Source organism: Gadus chalcogrammus, chromosome 16, assembly GCF_026213295.1.
Source record: "Gadus chalcogrammus isolate NIFS_2021 chromosome 16, NIFS_Gcha_1.0, whole genome shotgun sequence".
In the NCBI taxonomy this organism is placed as follows: domain Eukaryota; kingdom Metazoa; phylum Chordata; class Actinopteri; order Gadiformes; family Gadidae; genus Gadus; species Gadus chalcogrammus.
The window spans coordinates 20,238,033-20,259,216 of record NC_079427.1 but is presented as its reverse complement, the minus strand read 5'-3'; the positions used below and the strand labels follow the sequence as shown (position 1 = coordinate 20,259,216).

Sequence of the window (21,184 nt, the reverse complement as noted above, 5' to 3'; positions counted from 1 at the left end):
CTCGCTCGCTCTTCTTACCTCCCTCTCTCCCTCTTTGTGTCACTCAGAGGGAGCCCTCTCTCTCTCTCTCTCTCTCTCTCTCTCTCTCTCTCTCTCTCTCTCTCTCTCTCTCTCTCTCTCTCTCTCTCTCTCTCTCTCTCTCTCTCTCTCTCTCTCTCTCTCTCTCTCTCTCTGTAGGGGGCGTGATCGCACAGTCTGCAGATGGAGCGAGAGAGCTCATCAATCTTATGAAATACTTTATGAACAGTATGTCTAATACATATTTGATTCATTTAGAAATGTAAAGCTAAATACGCTCATACTTATACTCAAGACAATGTTTTAAAAGTACAATGGAAAATGGAAAAAAAGAAAAAAATGCAGCAGGATAAAGGGGTGAACTAAAAAAAGCTTGTCCAGTGATTTGCTGTCACCTCGTGTCCATAGTTGTTACCGCTGATGCTTATGTGGCGTTGAGTTTGTAATGCATGTACCATAGCTAGGCTACGTTATCCCATATTATATTATGTGTGTTGAATATGGGATACTCAACACACTATAGCTATTATTTATTTACTATAGCTATCATATATTGCCAAAATATGATGTATCGAGTATATACTCATTTAGCCTACAGATAATATAGCTTGCAATGGTAAAAGATTATTTTAACGAAGTAGCCTAGGATAAATATGGTTTGGAATGCTTGGCATCTTGCTCTGCAGATTCTGAACAAACTCTCCGGAGCATCGCGGGGCATGTGGTGCTCCTGCATTCCACCGGGATGGGAGACCTCGGCCCGCTTCACGCTCCATGCTACCGCATGAAAGAGCTGTCCCCTGGCCTGGGCAGCTGCCCTGTCGAGCAATGGGGGTCAAGCCGTGTGTCCTTCGGAGTGTGGGAAAATGACTCACTTATAGAAGTTAAAAGTGCTTTTTATTTTTATTTTTTTACCTCTCTGCGTCCAGTGAGGTATACCCGAGGTGGTCATCTCGCTGGACACAGAGAAAGCTTTTGAAAGGGTTGAGTGGGATTATCTATTCACGTGTTTAAAGAAATTTGGTTATGGTCCAAATTTTATTTCATGGATTCAACTCCTTTATAGCTCACCCAAGGCCTCTGTGACAAATTGGTATGCAATCACAGTACTTCACTCTGTCAAGAGGGACCCGTCAGGGATGTCCAATCAGTCCACTGTTATTTGCCCTGGCCATAGAGCCCTTATCCATCACAGTCAAATCATTGCCATCAATAAGTGGACTTGTTAGAGGAGGATAAGAACATTGACTAAGCCTATATGCTGTAAACTGAACTTAAGTAAAAGTGAATGTTACCCTGTTAATAACTTGGCTCTTCAAATCCAGGATAATGTTTTACCCTTTAAAATGTCTAGAAACGGCTTTAAATATTTGGGCATTAACATCACAAAAGATATGAAAAACATTTACCAGTAAAATGTTGCTCCTCTACTAGTTAAAGTTAAATTAGATCTAAAGAAATGGAGATCACTTCACTTGTCCTTGGCAGGAAAAGTGAATTGCATTAAGATGGGTGTGCTCCCCAAATTCCTCTGTTCCAATGTATCCCACTTTTCCAATCTAGATCTTTCTTTGAATGTATTGATAGTGCTTTTATTTCTTATATGGAATGGTAAGATTCCTAGGGTACGTATAGATCTCCTACAGAGACCTAAATACAGGGAGGCCAAGCTCTTCCTAATCTCATCTATTACTATGTGGCTGCACATGTTCAAAAAATAATGTTTTGGCTTCATACGACAGATACAGACGAGTGCCACTACGAAGCTACTTTGTGCACCTCAAGATCTCTCATGGCTCTGGTCACTTCCAGTCTCCCCCTATCTATTTCCCAGTTCACAAACAACCCAATTGTCATTAATACCCTGAAGATCATGGTTTCAAATTAGACAGTACTTTGGTTTGAAACATATTTTTAGCCTAAGTCCTATATGCAATAACCACCTCTTCCTCCCAGCTAAATTAGATACTAAATTCTCTTTTTGGCGTAGACTAGGCATTTCTAAGTTTAAAGATACGTACATAAACCGTGTATACGCAAGCTTGGACATCTTATCACACAAATTTGGCCTTCCCCGATCTAGCTTATTTAGATACTTTCAAGCACGCCATTTCCTTATGTGTCATGACCCCAACTTTTCAAATGTCTCCTCAGTGCCAGGCTTAGAGTACCCGTTTAATTTAAAAAGGCTTATTTCTAGAATATATGATTGCATTGCTTCTCTTAATAACATATCCACCACGAAGATAAGGGCGGACTGGGCGGATGAGTTGTTGGAAGACATGGATGATGACACGTGTGCTGTCTGTGCTGTACAAAGACTCTTGTGCAAAACAAATTATAATACATTACACCGGGTTCACTATTCCAAAGCAAGATTAGCTCAATTATACCCTAATTCAGATGCCAGTTGTGCCAGATGATTTCCAACCCAATGCAGCAGCAGCCATATTTGGTTTCACAGACCGAAAACATTCTATACTAAGGAAAACCTATAAAACATATTGGCCTTTGTGACACTGATTGCTCGCAGAAGAATATTATTACATTGGATGTCTGAAAACCCTCCCAAAGTGTCTTTGTGGATGAGTGGCCTGATGCACTTTATACAAATAGAGAAAATAAAATATTCACTAAGAGGATCAAGGGACAAATTCTACTCCACCTGGGATCCGGTTTTGACACATAGGGAAGCTCAAAACTATACCTGAAAATAACTATGTTAGTTAAAATGTATGCTCAGTGCATTCTGTGCTGTTCAACATTACCAATTAAAAAATATTTAATCTAAAAAAGTGATCTTTATGAGGGAAGAGGCCGCAAGCAATGCACGTGCACACAGTTCCAGAGTAACAAGTCCTTTTGTTAAAGATATTGTGGCCAGAAGCGCAGGAACGAGATGGGAGCCCAGGTTAAGCGGTTATGCAACTCGCGCGCCCCTTACACCGCATGACTACGAGAGTTGCCTTTAATGAACACACACACATGACACACTAAAACACACTCAATATACCTCATTAACATAAATGTCTCGGTGACGGTGTCGGGAACAATTACTCAACCCACACAGCATCGCTAACCCACCCATTGCTGTGTTCTTTTTGGAAAAAGTCAGGATCGCTTTAACTCACTTTATCTGGTAAAAAGGTTAGTCTAGTCTCTATGAAGCAAAAGGAGAGGTATTGTATTATGCACGCGTGGAGATACACTGAGTAGGGCATCTGATAGATGCGTTACCTGGAACGTTCTGACCCCCTGGGCAATGTGTTGTGACTTTAATACTGGGCAGGCGTGGACTTGGTTATGTGCTCTGATTGGCTAAGCATGGTTCTGAACTCCCGCCCTCTGATACCCGTATGTGTACTCTATGCTGATCTCTTGCGGCTATGTGTGGGAATTACACTTGTTATTGTGGTCTGTTGGTATGAATGTGTGATATATGTTACAATTCCCCCTCCTTGTTCATCTCAGATGACCATCCTACAAGCAATATAAAAGTATCAAAGTATAAAATATAAAGCGAAACACAAAAATCTCATGGCTACATCACCATGCAACAATCATCAACACGACCAACCAACCCCCACAAATCAGGCAGGTCGGTGGGTCACATAGAATACACAGTGGGCTACAAGCCTCACTCAACAACTAAGCAGTAGACATACAATCACCATGTCATACAATCAACACTGAATCAGTAGTCACACAATCACCACTAAATTAATAATCAAAAATACCTCATGCATCATTAGGGAAACAGTTATCAAAAATATGTCATGCAATCATCAACCATAGATCCAAAAAGGCACACACATAGGTTCAAACATAAAAAAGACACCAAATATCTCCACGTATGTGTGACACAAAGTCCTACACTTCCAGCATGCATTGAAAGCTAACACCACAAAAATAAGTGACATAAGAGTACATTTTAAAATCAAAAATTTCCACCAGATATGCATAGATATTGAACGAGTCAGGTGATCTTCATGTATTAGTGCGCCGCATGTACGTGGGGGGTTTTGGACAGTGGCATATAGATGATGCTCCTGTTCGCTGTCATTAGGCCCTGTATACCACGTGGCCGGCTCACATGGAGAGGTTACAAGCACATCACACGTGAGCCCCCTCCCGGTGTCTTTTTACGTATGTGGAAAACGAGCCGTTACGCCTCGTTTCCACATACGTATGTTTTTCGTATCCGTGCTTCGGTAAATTTACGGAAGGAGTCGCTAGTGTTTTACGTACGGGCATGAATTTATTTACGGACAATAGATGTTAGGAGGAAACCGATGGATTGCTTACTCCGGGTACTAGGAAATTAGCCCAAGTGAAGGAGTTCAAGTACCTCGGGGTCTTGTTCGCGAGTGAGGGTACTATGGAGCGTGAGATTGGCCGGAGAATCGGAACAGCGGGGGCGGGGGCGGGGGCGGGGGCGGTATTGCGTTCGTTTTACCGCACCGTTGTAACGAAAAGAGAGCTGAGCCGCAAGGCAACGTCCAGCGGGGAGGAGACCTCGGGGAAGACCAAGGACTAGGTGGAGAGATTATGGTCCCGTTCACACGAAGCCGATTTCATGGCGAAACCGCAAAGGTCTTGTACGGTTCGGCCTTCCGTACACACGAAGCCGGCGAATCTGCTGACCGAAACCGCAAACTTCTGAAACCACCCTCGGAGGTGGTTTCAAATCTACCCGGTTTCGTTTTGGATTCGTGTGTACGCCTGAAACCATAGCCTGAAACCATAGATGCCTGAAACCGCAAACCATGACGTCATCGCCCCACCCCTCGACCTCCTAGCCAATGGCTCTTAAGCCCTCAGAAATCACATGCGAGCATGCGCATAAGGGCAGCCTTTATGCGCATGCTCGCCTCTTCTTCTTATTTCATTTCTTCTGGATTTCTGTACCAGAAGCAGCGCCCCTTATGGGCCTGGAATGTGTACTACAGCGTTTCTACAGATCTACCCGGTTTCGCTTGGCTTCGTCTTTACGGAGATACTTCGAAACCGGATAGATCGAAACCGTAACGGTTTCGCCCGTTTCGGCTTCGTGTGAACGGGGCCTGTTTTTGACCTTGGGTGTTTTGAAAGGCGCCTCTAAATTAAATGTATTATTATTATTATTATATCTCAACACTGGCCTGGGAACGCCTCGGGATCCCCCCGTCAGAGTTTGTCAATGTGGCCCGGGAAAGGGAAGTCTGGGGCCCCCTGCTTGAGCTGCTCCCCCCGCAACCCGACCCCGGATAAGCGGACGAAAATGAGATGAGACAAAAGATGTGGGAGCATATGATAATGGCCGTTTTTAGGAGACCGGTACTTTGGAACATGAGGATCGACATATACAGAGATAAAAACAAAACCAACCAGGCTTGGAAAGAGATCGGTGAGGAGTTTGGCCTGCCAGGTAGGCCTACTTACAAGTTTTGTGAAAAACATAAAAACTTCCATACGGTATCTCCGTAAAACGACGGCGAAATACGCATATTACGGACATACCGGAAAGATATTTTACGGAGGGGAGGAGTCTCGGAGGAAAAACAGACATTACGGAGAATCACATAGGAATGAATGGACTTTCGGTCGGAGACGGTTGGATCGCATACGAGAATGTATGTATGTGGAAACGAGGCGTTACGTAATCAGTTGTCCGTTGCCTGGCAACGGACAACTGATGACGTGCCCGGTACAAATTTGGCACCCGGTACAAGTTTGCCGTGACAGCGCCGTCGTCCACACGAATCATAACACGAAACCGCATAGGTCCGGAATAGATTTGAAACCACCTCCGAGGGTGGTTTCAGAAATGTGTGGTTTCGGGCACCGGATTCGCCGGCTCCGTCTGGACGGTCGGCCGAAACGCACAAGACTTATGCCTTTTCTCCAATAAATCGGCTTCGTGTGGACGGGGCCTCAACCTTCCCGAACCTTCCTCCCCTGCTCAATTTGCTCACACATAGGCTATTGTTCTCTCCCCCACTATTCCTTCCACCCTTTCATCACATCTCGTCTGTACCCTCACCCTCTCTCTCTCTTGATAATTAATTTAGCCAAGGGCGTAGGTTTGGTCTGAGCACACACACACACACACACACACACACACACACACACACACACACACACACACACACACACACACACACACACACACACACACACACACACACACACACCCACACACACGCACGCACGCACGCACGCACGCACACACACACACACACACACACACACACACACACACACACACACACACACACACACACACACACATTAACTGAAATAACGTATGATGCCTGACTTTAACTTTGTTGGATGCATTAGGTAAAACATTTAGTATTGCACCATTCCAATTGTACACATCTGCTTGGTAAGCAAAGATAAAGATTCCGTCCACCTGTTAAATTATAAAACAGGTCCGTCTCAAAAGACTTTCACATTGGTGGTTTAATTTTGATGTAAATGGTGTAACTGTCTCAGAGACATTCTGGACATTGCAGAGATTTAAATATGTATTTACATTGATTGTTTAATATGTATTTATTATTTGTTGAATTCATGATTTTATTCTTTGGTTAAAAATGATTTAAGTTGTACTGTTAAAAATAGATATTGTGTCATTGCTTTGTGTTAAGAGTTTGTTTAAATATCTATAGGGAATTATGGGAAAACGCGCCATCAGAGATATAAAACCAGTCACGGACTCATGGGTTTCAGAAGAAGATGGACTCTGTATTAGGTTTATGGCGCTAACGTTGTCACGGTGTTTTTTCTGTTTATTAAAGTTTACCGTTTTAGAGAGAGAGAGTTTAAAAGAAAAATAAATATACAAAAAGACATCAGTATGAAGCGTGGCAGTTTATTGAACCTATGCAGCTACAAATGGGATTCAACACTTCTGTACACTTATTTACGCCAGATCCGAATTGGAACGCCCTACGTACTCAAACTAAGGCTAACAGTAAGTAAGTACGGATAGATATTGGAACACAGCGGCTCCCGTCTCGTCCTTCCCGCGCTGCTCGCCACATTATTATTTATCTGCGAGAAATAGTCGTTTCAGTGGAAACTTTCAGAACAACAACAGTTGTTGTTGTTCTGAAACGTTTTCTTAACCTGATTACATTTCGGAGCGATTTTGTTATTTTATCAGTAGTAACCACATTCATATGCGATAATAATGTATAGCCATATCAAGATCATAATGTGAGCTGTAGCCTACACAACTCAACAAACGTGTGCAAACAAGGCGCGTTCATAACTCGTGAATATTCAAACAGTCCCGGGTTTAATTACAACGAAATTACAGCCGCCCGACCCGAGACACGTAACTGCATCTATTGCTCTGTATAAAAGCGTCTCGGTTCACACCTACTTGTTTCTATCTCTCATTAATTATGTCTCTCTCTTTCTCAATCACTCGCTTGCTCCCCACCAGCCGAGAGGTCACACAGCTACGCCCCCGCTCTGTACCGCCTCACCACACAGCTCTGCCCCTTAGTGTGTGTGTGTGGGTGAGAGTGTTGCAGTGTGTTAGTCGGACCGTGGTCAGCAAAACCAGACCGGGACGGCTTCAGCATGCGAAAAGAGAGCCCGTTGCTGAGGTGGCTCCGCTGGATTGTTGCTGTAGCTGCTGTTTTGCTGGTGGGCTTTGTCATAGGTGAGTTAATGACGGGATTAAGTGGAGCTGAGAGTTTAAAGATGTATTATTTGATGTAATTTGATGAAAGCAATCATAGCTAAATGATAATAATTAAATTTTGTATCTTTGTTGTTTCTCAAGAGGGGCATTCCATTAATGTTCTGTTTTGGATACAATGATTCATTGATTACTCTTACAACATCAAGGATCTCTTCAGAACAATAATGTTCACATTCAATGTTTAGTGTGTGTGTGTGTGTGTGTGTGTGTGTGTGTGTGTGTGTGTGTGTGTGTGTGTGTGTGTGTGTGTGTGTGTGTGTGTGTGTGTGTGTGTGTGTGTGTGTGTGTGCGCGTGTGCGTCTGTGCGTGTTTGTGTGCAGCTATAATGCCACTGGGCTGCAATATTTCCCTTCTCTGTGCTTGCAGCAGGTCCCACAGACCATCTATAAAAATATTATCATTCTTAACATAACTCCACAGGCATAAGCTACAAGGAACACAAAGATATTGTGTTCCCCCCCAAAACATAAAACATATGTTGTGGAAATTCTTTATTATAGAGAACAATGCAATGCAGATAAGCAAGAGAACAAGTGTCTCTCCCCAAACTTAAGATTTGTGGGGTGATTACAGTTGCTTAGGGAAATGTTGGACACAGTTGGCAATCCCTCACTATATGTCCATTTTATATTATCTTGTCATTGGTCAAGTTAACTAAAGCATGTTTGGATATAAGGAGCGAGCCCTGTGGTTGTCCTTGTGGTTATCTTCTGGGAACACATTGTATAGTTTGCATCTGTCATGGACATTTTTATCAAAACTATAATATACAATTATATACAAATTATATTAACCTTGTTTATATAATTACTAGTTAATTTAAAAGGAACTGTATACATTCTGATTGGATCTAAAGATACCTTCCTTCCTTTATCTAACTGAGAGGCGTTAAGGGAGTTGGCATTTGCTTTGCCATTGTAGCAACAAATTCTGATACTAAGGCCAGGCCAAACAACTGACTGCTTTGTTGTGTAGATTTCTTTAATTGTCTTGCAGCCTTGCTTGCAGACTTGCAGATATACCCACTTCACCCTTAGTGTATTGCAGTTTATCTCACCTGTAACCTTTGGATAATCTACTCACAATGCAAAGGGTTTCCTATACAAATCTTGTTAAGCCATTGTCTTACTAAATGTGTTCTTAGTAACTTTGCTGCCGTATATTTTCATGATGATGCTCTTAAATTAAATCCAATATTTTGCTGGCCGAAGTGTCCTAAAAATAAGTTATTCTTCATCTGCATCTTTTTGGCTTTTCTTGCACAAGTGGGACACATACTGTTATTAATCTAAAGCAATACTACTGCATTAATGTTTACACATAACAGTACTATTTCCATCACACATACAGAAATTGTTTTGTTATCCTTTCTAACCAGCTGAGTCTGTCTGTGTGTGCTGTAGGCTGGTTCGCAAGGCCCACGTCTTCACACGTGCAAGGAGATGGGACCTCAAGCCAATACCTGAGGAAGTTCCTTGACGAGATGAAAGCAAGCAACATCAGAGAGCACCTTAGGTACTGGCAAAATACTGAAAGGCCTGCCTCAGGTCTTCTGTAAGAACAATGGCTCTTAACGGAAGCACTTCAACTCCAAAAACAGAATTAGTTTCAATTATGTTTTTTACTCATCATAAAGTTTGAATCGTTGTCAATGGCCATAGTGTTGACCTAGCAAGCGCCCTAACATATGTTACACAGCAGTATGACTTCCTCCTACTACTTAAACACAAAACCAGCTGGAGTCTTATATTAAATGTGTATATATTTCCCCTATGTGTATTATAAAACTGGCTATAACATTTGTATCCCCCAAATGACACGCTAGAGAACTGAGAGCAGACTACCTTGGTGGTACATGGTCATATTACAAGAGGTTTTTTAAGTGAACATATCATTCCATAACAACATTAATTAAACGTCAACATTAATCGACCAAAGCAACCAAATCTCTTTTTCCATGAGCTGTTTATGTATTATTTCTCCCCAGAAAGTTCACCAGACTCCCCCACCTAGCAGGCACCAAGCAGAATTTGGTGTACGCAGAACAAATCCGGGAGGAGTGGCTTAGCTTTGGACTGGACTCAGTTGAACTGGTGCCCTATGACGTCCTGCTGTCGTATCCCAACAAGTCGCAGCCCAACTACATCTCCATTGTGGACCAGCTGGGCAATGAGGTATATGTGCATGGTACTAGGCACAACGATACTTACACATGGGATGCGTTGAAATCGTATGTATGCAATGCATACGTTTTCCAAAACATTAAAACGCAAAGTACATAGACAGGAATGCAGATCAGAATTCACAACACACGATTAATTAGCAGTCAACAACTCTGAGACACAGGCAAGATATGCATGTGTATTATTTAGTGTATTCTGTTAATGTATTGTGTTTAGCATCTTCCGATGTGAGGAGGGTGTACTTCGTTTAGAATAGCAGTATTGTAAGCTTCTATCTATCGCTTGCATTAACTGACGCAAAACAGAAGAGAACCCAAAAGCACCACAAGTAAAACGATCAGGTAAGTTCAAAGGGTGAATCACAAAGGTTACTCAATAAACCGGCATATGTTTTTATGCTATTCTTTTATAACTAATAAGCTGGAATTAATCAGGGCAGGGTAGACAATTGGGAACAGAAATTACGTCTCTGAAATGAGGACAGAGGTGCCTATAACAAAATAAAACAGGAAATGACGAAAGATTTAAATATACCGCAGAGAGTCCAGAGAGGATGACTCTATTGTAGTCCAAGGGTCTAGCCTCAGAAACACACCTATGATCAGAGGAACAATGACGTATGGTCAGCCCCCCATGTGGTTGACCTTGTCTAACCACGGCCACTCGGTCAAAATCGTTACCTTCTCCACACAGAGAGAAACTGCCACAAATGACTAAGCGAGTGTTAACTATAAACCGTACGAGGATTCATACTCAACAGTGGTGACTTATGCTATTTCCAGCCCTAGCCGTGGAACAGTCACGTTGTAGTAGAGGATCCAGTCTGTCATAGTAATAATAATAATAAGGTGACACAAGCGTGTGTGCTCCAGTGTGTGATCAGGCTGTTTACACACTGTAGACACCTGTGCACCCCACTTAGACACACACACACACACCGTTATTTTCCCAATGAAAACCACAGGTGAGCTGTTAAAGAGTGCATGGTCAGTTGGCAAGATAGGGCGTCGGATCACAAAGTGTGTGGACGACTTTGGTGTCTGTGCCTCAATGAGACTGAGTTCTAAGGGTGATAATGTGATTGATGCTTAATGTCATTATTAAATAGGCAGTTTTTATATTTACTCTTCCACGGTTCTAAGGCAGAACACTGCAGAATGAGTCACTTCTAATTCCAAGGCAGTCCAGAAAGAGCTTTCATATCAAGACAGATGTTTGAGAGAGCTGTGAGAGTTCACACACCTTTATCTTTCTTTCTGCTCAGTTTGAACAAATAGTCTACATTTTGTTTCTCTTTTGTTTCTCTTTGGCTTGCCTCAACTCACTCCCCTGTCTCCCTGACACTGGAAGACTCATGTGGTTGCTCCCCTCTCTGTCCCAGGTCTTCAACACCTCCCTGGCCGAGCCCGTCCCCGATGGGTATGAAGGTGTTGCTGACATTATACCTCCGTACAGTGCATTCTCTCCCAAAGGACAACCTGAGGTGCCCACACCCACGCACGCACGCACGCACACTCACACACACGCACACACATACACATACCTACACATACATACACACATACACACATACACACACACATACTCCAATGCGTACACATCCATGCATACACACAAACATATCAATACACACACACACAGACAAACACATCAATACACACCCACACACACACACAGACAAACACATCAATACAAACACATCAATATACACACAGACACTACGATACATTTTTTATATAGTCTGTATTTTCCACTGATTACTGAAAATGTCATGGTACAATACATCCAATGGTCTCTCGTCTCTGATCCGTCTCTCTCTGCCTCCCAGGGGGAGTTGGTGTATGTGAACTATGGCCGCACCGAAGACTTTGTCCAGCTCAAGAGAGAGATGGGAATAAATGTAACTGGGAAGATAGTGATCGTGCGCTATGGGAAGATCTTCAGAGGAAACAAGGTAAAACCGCTCAGCGACATCTCATGAATACCAAGCCGATTAAATCCAACACACAAAACCAAGATACACACATGGATAAACCTCTAAAGATATATAAATAATTGGTTTAATTATGTATTTATGCAGTGTAGCATTTTTAATTGTAAGGTCCATGACATGCTATTTGTTTGTCCTTATAACATTTAAATACCTATACTATACTATACTATACTATACTATACTATACTATACTATATCTGTGTGCATGATACATGTGCATATGTGTGTGTGCTTGGTATACATGAATACCAAACGTGTGTGTGTGTGTGTGTTTGTTTGTGTGGTCCTATCTGCCAGGTGAAGAACGCCATGCTAGCAGGAGCCAAGGGCATCATCATGTTCTCGGACCCAGCCGACTACTCCGCCGTCGGGGTGCAGGTATATAACCTCTATTCAAATGTACTGTATCGCCTGTGGCTTATTACAAAGCGAGGAAAAAATGCAGAATTTGCCTCATTTTTGTATATCTACATACTAATAGTGTCTGTGTGTGTGTGTGCTCAAAGCCCTACCCTGATGGCTGGAACTTACCCGGGGGAGGTGCCCAGAGAGGAAATGTACTAAACCTGAATGGAGCTGGAGACCCCCTCACACCAGGCTACCCTGCTAAAGGTGTGTGTGTGTGTGTGTGTGTGTGTGTGTGTGTGTGTGTGTGTGTGTGTGTGTGTGTGTGTGTGTGTGTGTGTGTGTGTGTGTGTGTGTGTGTGTGTGTGTGTGTGTGTGTGTGTGTGTGTGTGTGTGTTCATAACCATGTTCGCTGTTACAGAATACACCTACAGATCCAACCTAGAAGACGGGGTGGGTCTCCCCAAGATTCCTGTGCACCCCATTGGTTACCATGATGCCATGCACCTGCTGAAGTACATACACCGTATATTTTCCCCATCCTCTACGTTGAAACTGAAGCCTCCAGTGCTGGCACCGACACAGTGTGTATTACTGTTACCGTAGGAACATGGGAGGAAGGCTGCCACCAAACAACTGGAAAGGAGCCCTGAACGTTTCCTACAGTATCGGACCGGGCTTCACAGACACCTTCAGAACACAGTAAGCACTTATCTGCTGCCTGTCTCTTCATTGTTCGAAATAATAATACTTTATAATAAATAATGTCGTTTTTAGCCCATCATTAGGCACAATGTTTGCAATGATGGGCTTATGATGGAATCTCCCTCCATCCCCTCTGTCCCTCCGACTCTCTCCTTCCCGCTCTCTCCCTCCCTCCCTCCAATCACATTGTTAGTCCAGTTCAACCTCAATGATCAGCTGGCCAGTAGCCAGTAAGAGCATAGAGGTCCTTGTATGTCCTGTGTGTGTGTGTGTGTGTGTGTGTGTGGGGGAGATAAATGCTAAAGAATGAGGGCTCCTTTTGTGTTCCCTGGTGTAGAGTTACTGAAGAGCCAACCCCCTCTAATAACAACAAGCGGTATATAGGGCACGGCCCTGCTGGTGATGAAACAAATCCAACTCACTGTTATCGCTCCACGTCTCTCTGCATGTCTGGTAGATCAGGGGTTCTGAACCAGCTGGCCGCAGAGATTTACCATAGGCCACCGGGCCGTAGAGATGAATAAATAAAGCTTGAAAATAAATAAATAAATATATTTTACATGCTTATTGCATACTGCTAACTGATGATGGACAAGCTCACCTTTTTAAGTGTTATTGGCAGTATATCACAGTGGTGTTGTTTGACAGTTATTGTTACAGTTTGCATTAGCGACTCCTGCTGGTTAGTCAGGGCGCCATTTTTTTAATTACATAATACAATAAACAAATGTGCATACTGGCTTTACTGGGGCACCTCAATTAAGGTTATGGAAACCTGTGTTAGAGAACACACTCTCTCCCTCTGTCTCTTTCTCTCTCGCCCAGTGGTTTGCCTTTGGAACATTACTTGGGAATGATTATACGTAGAAAAATAATTGTACAATTGTAGTTTATTCAGCTGGAGGCACTTGTTGCAACAATGTGGTAATCATATATTCTTAACAATATCTCTTTTGTCCACAACAGGAAAGTGCGCATGAACATCCACACCAATAACCAGGTGACCAGGATCTACAACGTGATTGGTCGGATCAGAGGAGCTCAGGAACCAGGTACGACGCAAGCCCCCAATCCAGCCTTTTTATGTTGAGAGAAATTAAGACATTATTTTTCTGACTCATTATTATATTGTCCTCAACTGTATGTTCTGTGTGTCTGAATGTTCATCATGAAACATAGCACGATGAGGAAGAATCTTCCAATACAGCGAGTCAGGTGTTCAGGGAGTGAGCAGGCATGCATGAGCATCAGTGATGAGGACGTTATTATCTTAATAAGGACCCCTAACCTAACTGTGCCTCTGGGTGGTCCGCAGACCGCTACGTCATCCTGGGGGGGCACCGGGACGCCTGGGTGTTTGGCGCGATCGACCCGATGTCCGGTGCAGCCGTGGTCCATGAAACCGTCCGGAGTGCCGGGAAACTGCTCAGCAATGGTGGGTTTCAGTAGGGCTGTGTCTCTGTGGGTCATAGTGTGTGCAACAGTGGAAGCACATATTTTGCCTTGTGTGTGATTGGTTAAATTGTATAGAAGTTATAATGACACTGTGTGCGTGCGTGTGTGTGTTTGTGTGTGTGTGTGTGTGTGTGTGTGTGTGTGTGTGTGTGTGTGTGTGTGTGTGTGTGTGTGTGTGTGTGTGTGTGTGTGTGTGTGTGTAGGTTGGAGGCCTAGGAGAACTATCATATTTGCCAGTTGGGATGCAGAGGAGTTTGGACTGCTGGGATCAACCGAATGGGCCGAGGTAACACACACATGCACGTACGCACACACACACAAAGGGAATGAGACAGACGAATACACACTCAAAAAACGTGCACACACACACACACACACGTGTATGTAAACACACACACACACACGTAAATCTTCCCTTTTGACAGGACAATGCCAAGTTGTTACAAGAGAGAGCAGTGGCCTACATCAATGCTGACTCTGCCATAGAAGGTGTGTGCGTGTGTTTGTGTGCGTGTGTTTGGCTTGTGTTCAGATATATGCACACACATGTTCGTAATAAATGTCACTCAGATCTGTAATAATAATCCCTTTTTGGTGTGCGTTTTTCCTTACAGGTATGTATACACTTAGGGTAGACTGTACTCCATCGCTACACACCCTGGTATATGACCTAACAAAACAGGTGAACACGCACGCAAACGCACACATACACACACATATACACATACATTATATCCTTAGGGCCCATGTCCACATAGCTTATTTTTATGAGTTCCTTTCTTCAAAGAGGAGAGAGAGTATGTGGCAAAAAGGTTCATTGGCCAGGGTATTTTTTCTTAATGTTTCAGCTTTTTGAGACTTTTCAGATTATTACTAAGCAATGTTTATTTTTTCCCAGTCAACCAATGACAGATTATGTCAATTAAGAAATTAGTAGATTGTAGCATATAAATGATTGACTCTACAGTCAAGGTAATTTCACAAATCAAACCTGATATTTGGGTCTGCATATGCTGCTTATCCATCATGGATGCATAACAAGTAATCACTACAATGTTGAGCTAGGCACTAAAGAGCTAAGCTGACATGGCTAGCTTTCAAAGATACAGTTTACAAAACTCAGAGAAGCAGCTGTACTGAGCGACCACCCCAGACAGGGTTTCCCAGCGCCATGCCAGGGCCTATCTGCCAGAAAAACAAACCATGTTGACATGGGCCATTCAGGGGGGGGGGGGGAGGGGATTCAGTGCGTTGTGGTCTTTACTTCTGTTAGTTCTAACCTTTTCAATTTCCTCCACGTGTTGCTTGCTCTCCTGCCCATGTTCTGCTCTAGATAGCCAGCCCAGAGAAGGGAGAGGAGGGAGTGTCTCTCTATGACAGCTGGCACAAGAGAGACAACTGGACTAGTGACCGCGATGCCCCCAGGTGATCTACTAACTCACGCATGTTACCGTTCTTGTGTGTTTGTGTGTGTTCCTATATGTGTGTGTGTGTGTGGAGATTGGTGTGCGTATCAAAGTGTCAGTCGGTCTGTCGCTGTCCGTCCATCCTCACCCTGTGTCTTCCCTCCAGGATCAGTAAGCTAGGTTCAGGCAGTGACTTCGAGGCCTACTTCATCCGGCTGGGCATCGCTGCTGGTCGAGCCAGATACACCAAGGATCGGGTGAGAGAGAGGCAGAGAGCATGGCCCTACAGACTGTATACATACTGTATACTGTATACATAACAGCATGAAAACATTTCATAATCCAAATGAACCTCCATGATAATAAGGTGTGTGTGCGTGTGCGTGTGTGCGTCTAGAAGACGGAGCGATACAGCAGTTACCCAGTCTATCACAGTGTGTACGAGACCTTTGAGCTTGTGGAGCGGTTCTACGACCCCACCTTCAGAAGGCTTCAGGCGGTGGCACAGGTTCGGGGCGGGCTCATATTCCGGCTGGCGGATTCCCAGCTTCTCCCCCTGGACGCTAACGAATACGCAGGGTCTCTGAGGAGGTATGTGCTGAGCATCGCCGAGCGCGCAAAGAAGCATCCTGAGGAGATGAAGATGTACAGAGTCACATTTGGTAGGTCATCAAACGTAACTCCTTTTATCTTTGCTTAAGTGTGGGGTTAACAATCCAATAAGTATCCTCCTAACTAGGGATCGACCGATACAGATTTTTTAGGGCCGATACGATACCGATATTTTTTCATCAGCCTTAGCCGATACTCCGATACGCCGATACCGATATTTAGAGCCGATATTTAGAGCCGATGCTGCTTTTGCTCCCTCAATCATAAAAATTACACTGATAACAAATGTTACAAGTCTCAATTTAAAAAAAGGAACATTTATTGAACTTCAATATAAAAAACAATATTTAACAAATAGTAAAAACAGGTGAGGTAAAACAAGTAAGAAAAATTAGATGAGCAATATTTATCAAATATTAAAACAGGTGAGGTAGAACAAAAAAAAAATATATATATATCGGAGAAAATCAGCCGCGTATCGGCCGATACCGACACACGTAAAAAAACGCGAATATCGGCCAACCGATATATCGGTCGATCCCTACTCCTAACATTAAGTAATCCTAACCTCCGACATAATACGTAATATGATTTCCACATTTGAAGAAATATGGATGTTTTTTATTCAAAGTTTAGGTATTGTTTGAATAACAGTGACATGTGTTTGGAGTTGTTTGAATAAGCAGGATCAAACAGTGAGAAATGTTTCTGTTGCATTGTTGTTTGTCTTGCAGATGCATTGTTTTCTGCGGAGGAGAATTTTACTATTGCGGCAAGAGATTTCCATGTACGACTGCAGAACCTCAACAGAGCAGAGTGAGTATTTGTGTGTGTGTGTGTGTGTGTGTGTGTGTGTGTGTGTGTGTGTGTGTGTGTGTGTGTGTGTGTGTGTGTGTGTGTGTGTGTGTGTGTGTGTGTGTGTGTGTGTGTGTGTGTGTGTGTGTGTGTGTGTGTGTATAATGCTTGTGTCCAGTGTTGCCACAGTTACCTTGGATTACTGATTAATAGTTACTCCTTAAAATAGTAACTTAGTTACTTTACTGATTACTTGATTTAAAAGTAACTAAGTTAGATTACAAGTTACTTTATGAGTTACATTTAGCCGCGACAACGCCCCCTGCCGCCTCAAAATGAAAATTACAACCGGTTTTGCCAATACTAGCCCCCCCCCCCTCCTGTCAACAATTGTTCTCCCCATCAGTACCTCTTGTATACAGGGACCAGAATTTGGTGCACACACTGACACACGGCTTTCAACCGCTTCCACCAACTTTTAATGCTTAGACAAAATATCACCGCGCGCTTTACGGGGCGATCATCACATACACACACACGCGCGCAGGCACGCAGCCCCGCGCGACTAATTCCGCCACTAATAACAACTGGTGAGGCGGACTCTGGAGGGTCAAGGCCGACACTCGCCTCTGATAGATTGACGTCTTTGGAGACTTACCCTTCACACACACTCTCACACAAACAGGCAGACAGACAGTCAGACAGACACACGCACACACACACCACTCCATCGCTTTCAACGGCATTCGGTGATCCGGTAAAAAAATAAGAAAAATAGTAACGCACAGTGGCTTTGATGAGTAACTTTAATCTGATTACTAGTTTGGAAATAGTAACGCGTTAGAGGCAACACTGCTTGTGTCAGGCAAGTTGTGTGATTTGCTGCTGTGTGGACAGGAGATATGGAGATGGTTGAACAAGTGCATACATGTGTGTTCCAGCTCACTGGAGGTACGCATGGTGAATGACCAGCTCATGTACCTGGAAAGAGCTTTCATAGACCCCCTGGGCCTCCCTGGCAGACCCTTCTACAGGTCGGTCCCAACCAACATGGTTCCAGTACGCTGAGCCTTTGGTCTACTCTGAGCTTAGCCAGTGCCAAATACTTCTTCCTCGTCGCAACTGAAAATGTTTTCTATGTGATTTATAATATCAAGAGTTACTGTATGTTATTTTTATTGATACTAATTATGCCATGTTTTTTTATCTAAACAAATTGAGAGTTTAGGTTAAAAAAAATATTGCACAAATAAAGTTCCTTTCTCTCTTTTCCAGGCACCTGATCTTTGCTCCCAGCAGCCATAACAAATATGCAGGCGAGTCTTTCCCAGGCATCTATGATGCCTTGTTCGACATTGAGAGTTCAGCCAATCAGCAGCAGGCGTGGCAGGAAGTCAAGCGTCAAATCAGCATTGCGGCCTTCACCGTCCACGCAGCAGCCATGACACTCACACAACCTGCCTGAGAGAGAGAGAGAGAGAGAGAGAGAGAGAGAGAGAGAGAGAGAGAGAGAGAGAGAGAGAGAGAGATTCTTAACACATGTCATTCAGCAACAACCAGAGACATCCTGGACAATACGCCTCCTGGAATAGTGCTACATCCATCAGCACCATCAAGGACAGACCTTGTTATGCCACATCTTTAGATTGATATTTTGCACAATCGTAGAACAAAACAAGGAAGGTCTGTGAAACATGTTAATGGTTTTGTTTAAAACCTCTAGTACATTTGAACAAATAGAATTCCATTCAGAATTGTATGCAAGAACAATGTTGGTGGATTCATGTGATTTAATTAATTAACCTACAGCAGAAGTATCATTCCCATTAACTGTGCTTTGGAGATCTTTAAATAATGAATGATTGTCAACCCCACTAGATGGCTTGTACATCATAAAGCTGATAAAGTGTTAATAATCCTGGGTCCAATGTAGGGAAGTCATCCAAGGTAGGGTGTCATTAAATGTAGTACAATTTTACTTTATCCAGTTTTTTGCTTGCTTCCATGGCTGCTGGGCAGATTTGCTTTATGTCTGGCAACCCAGGGTACTCCGAGAAAAATATATGAATCACTAACACCGGCCCGGAAGAAATTTCAAAGGAGAACATACTGGCTGTAGTATTGTTGTGGGAAAGCCAGGATTTCGATTTAACCGGTTTCCCTAATCTCTGACATATGACATATAAGACAAAATCAGACAACATTTGAGCTATAACCCTCAGGTGGCAGGTTTCAATACCCAGCCCTCTCCAAAAAATAGGACAAAGCAGTCATTCATTCCACAATCCATCAGCTTTTTAAACCAACAACTAGAAAGAAGGTTTTAATTCTCCTTCTCAGCGGGTCTGACAAGGGAACGCAATATTTTCTTACATGACTTTTTTTTTTTACCCATTGTATTTATTTATTCTGATGGCATGTGGAATACTGGCCACTATGCACTTGCGATCTGTAGCCAGGGGATTCTGTTTTGATGTCATGTCTGTCTAAAGTCTAATGTCCTTATATGTTTCCTTGTATTACGTGGGAAAAAAGATTTTGGGGTCTTGTTTAACGGTCATGTGTCTCTGTCTCATTCACTGAGAAAAAAAAATCCCCAAGGGGACAATAAATGATCTATATATCTATCTATCTGTCTACAATGGTAACTTTATGATTTAGTAGCGTACATTTTTACTTAATGCACCATTAAACCAGAAGGCTTTCAAAATAAATGCATATCTCATATCAATCTATCTAGCTTTAAGTTCAACCTATGAACTTAAAGTTAGGGTTGGCAATTTATTGTTTTAGCATTTTTTTCATATTTGTTGAAATGATCTTTCCATCAATACAGAAAACAACAAATCAAAGGCTCTGACAAAATAAAATGAGAAAACACCTGGTATTTGAAGCTGTTGCAGGTCTGTATTAAGCCCGTCCAATCAGTTCATCAAGCCCGGATGAAGTAATAGGACGGCTGACCAGTCAGTCTACCTACCTACATTGCTACCTGCACACGCTGCACTCATTGCACACGCCCAGAGCCTTCTGCAAGGCAAGGCAGTAGAGTTGTAGCAGTATGGAATGGTACGATGTTAGAATAATGTGTTTAGAACATCAGAATTAAATGAACGTGCATTTAAGCATATTAGTGGATTATCCCCACTAAATTTTAAAATGGAGGGACCGTAAACAGATAACAGATGAGGCCAACCTTATGATATTGTATTTTGGATGCTTGTCAATGTAAAGCACTCTGAATAAAATTTGTGTTCGAAGGGTGCTATATAAATAAACCTGCCTGGCAACAGCTTTGCCTTGTCTTATATCATTGCACATCTTTGTTTGCTCTTCGTTTCCAATTGTGACTTGACTGCCATAGTCCAGGAAATGCCTTTTAGAAAAGAAAAAATAATCATGCTGTTGGTGTGATGATAACAGATGTGTTGCAGCTAAATGATGCTTGAATGATATCAGGTTCTGGATGACTCATGGTGTCTCTTACAGTGTTGCATGTCTAGTGCAAAAATATATCTAATTTATGTGAGCCCATGCAGCACCTCCCAGCACCAGGACCAGATTACCACTGCAGATAACTGTGCATGTGTTTAGTTGAGGTCATGCAACAGCTGCCTTATCTCTGATGTTAGACTCACAGATGAGTAGATAAGACAAGATTAACATCAGGTTTTCTCGGTTGCTTACCACGCTAAACATTTCCTGGAAATGCTTCATCAGTTTTCGTAAGTCTTACAATTCTTAATTTGATGCTCATATTGATTTTGTTGCTATGTTTATACTCCCAGCTCAAAGATTATTCAAACAAATCATCTTTGCAATTACACCAATGCATTACAGAAGAGAAGATGGAACATAACAATTAGTGACTAAGATCATAAACAAATCCTCATTTTAAATCATAAAGAATTATGTATTGGATAGTTAATGTATGGAGATTCTATATGTTTCTAGAATAAAGCCACAAAAACAT

At 42.7% G+C, this 21,184-nt stretch overlaps 2 protein-coding genes across 3 annotated transcripts in view; one reads left to right on the top strand and one right to left on the bottom strand.

Annotated features, from left to right (window-relative positions):
* Nucleotides 1–17, bottom strand: part of LOC130406594 (NADPH oxidase 4) — a 19,358-nt gene extending 19,341 nt beyond the window's left edge. Inside the window, exon 1 of the mRNA XM_056612260.1 lies at nucleotides 1–17. This exon is cut by the window's left edge and continues 295 nt beyond it. The gene's annotated coding sequence lies outside the window, so the exon portion shown is untranslated.
* Nucleotides 18–6,739: 6,722 nt separating this feature from the next.
* On the top strand, nucleotides 6,740–19,838 carry naalad2 (N-acetylated alpha-linked acidic dipeptidase 2). Of its 2 annotated transcripts, none has more exons than XM_056612091.1 (21): nucleotides 6,740–6,976; nucleotides 7,454–7,675; nucleotides 9,121–9,232; nucleotides 9,705–9,891; nucleotides 11,282–11,383; nucleotides 11,729–11,854; nucleotides 12,191–12,271; nucleotides 12,400–12,505; nucleotides 12,660–12,753; nucleotides 12,845–12,940; nucleotides 13,910–13,995; nucleotides 14,259–14,378; nucleotides 14,602–14,684; nucleotides 14,824–14,887; nucleotides 15,013–15,080; nucleotides 15,732–15,823; nucleotides 15,971–16,061; nucleotides 16,202–16,466; nucleotides 17,151–17,232; nucleotides 18,153–18,245; nucleotides 18,487–19,838. In XM_056612091.1, exons 2-21 carry the CDS (start codon nucleotides 7,594–7,596, stop codon nucleotides 18,674–18,676), a joined length of 2,220 nt encoding a protein of 739 aa, XP_056468066.1. In that variant the 5' UTR covers nucleotides 6,740–6,976; nucleotides 7,454–7,593; the 3' UTR covers nucleotides 18,677–19,838. The 2 variants fall into 2 exon arrangements, with proteins under 2 accessions (XP_056468066.1, XP_056468065.1); XM_056612090.1 differs by having other exon boundaries at nucleotides 6,740–6,980.
* The last annotated feature ends 1,346 nt before the right edge of the window (nucleotides 19,839–21,184 follow it).

Coding starts and splice junctions, on each gene's coding strand:
- naalad2 (XM_056612091.1), top strand. CDS start 7,594: ATGCGAAAAGAGAGCCCGTTGCTGAGGTGGCTCCGCTGGATTGTTGCT. Junction 7,676..9,120: donor GCTGGTGGGCTTTGTCATAG/GTGAGTTAATGA, acceptor TGTGTGCTGTAG/GCTGGTTCGCAAGGCCCACG. Junction 16,467..17,150: donor GATGTACAGAGTCACATTTG/GTAGGTCATCAA, acceptor TTTGTCTTGCAG/ATGCATTGTTTTCTGCGGAG.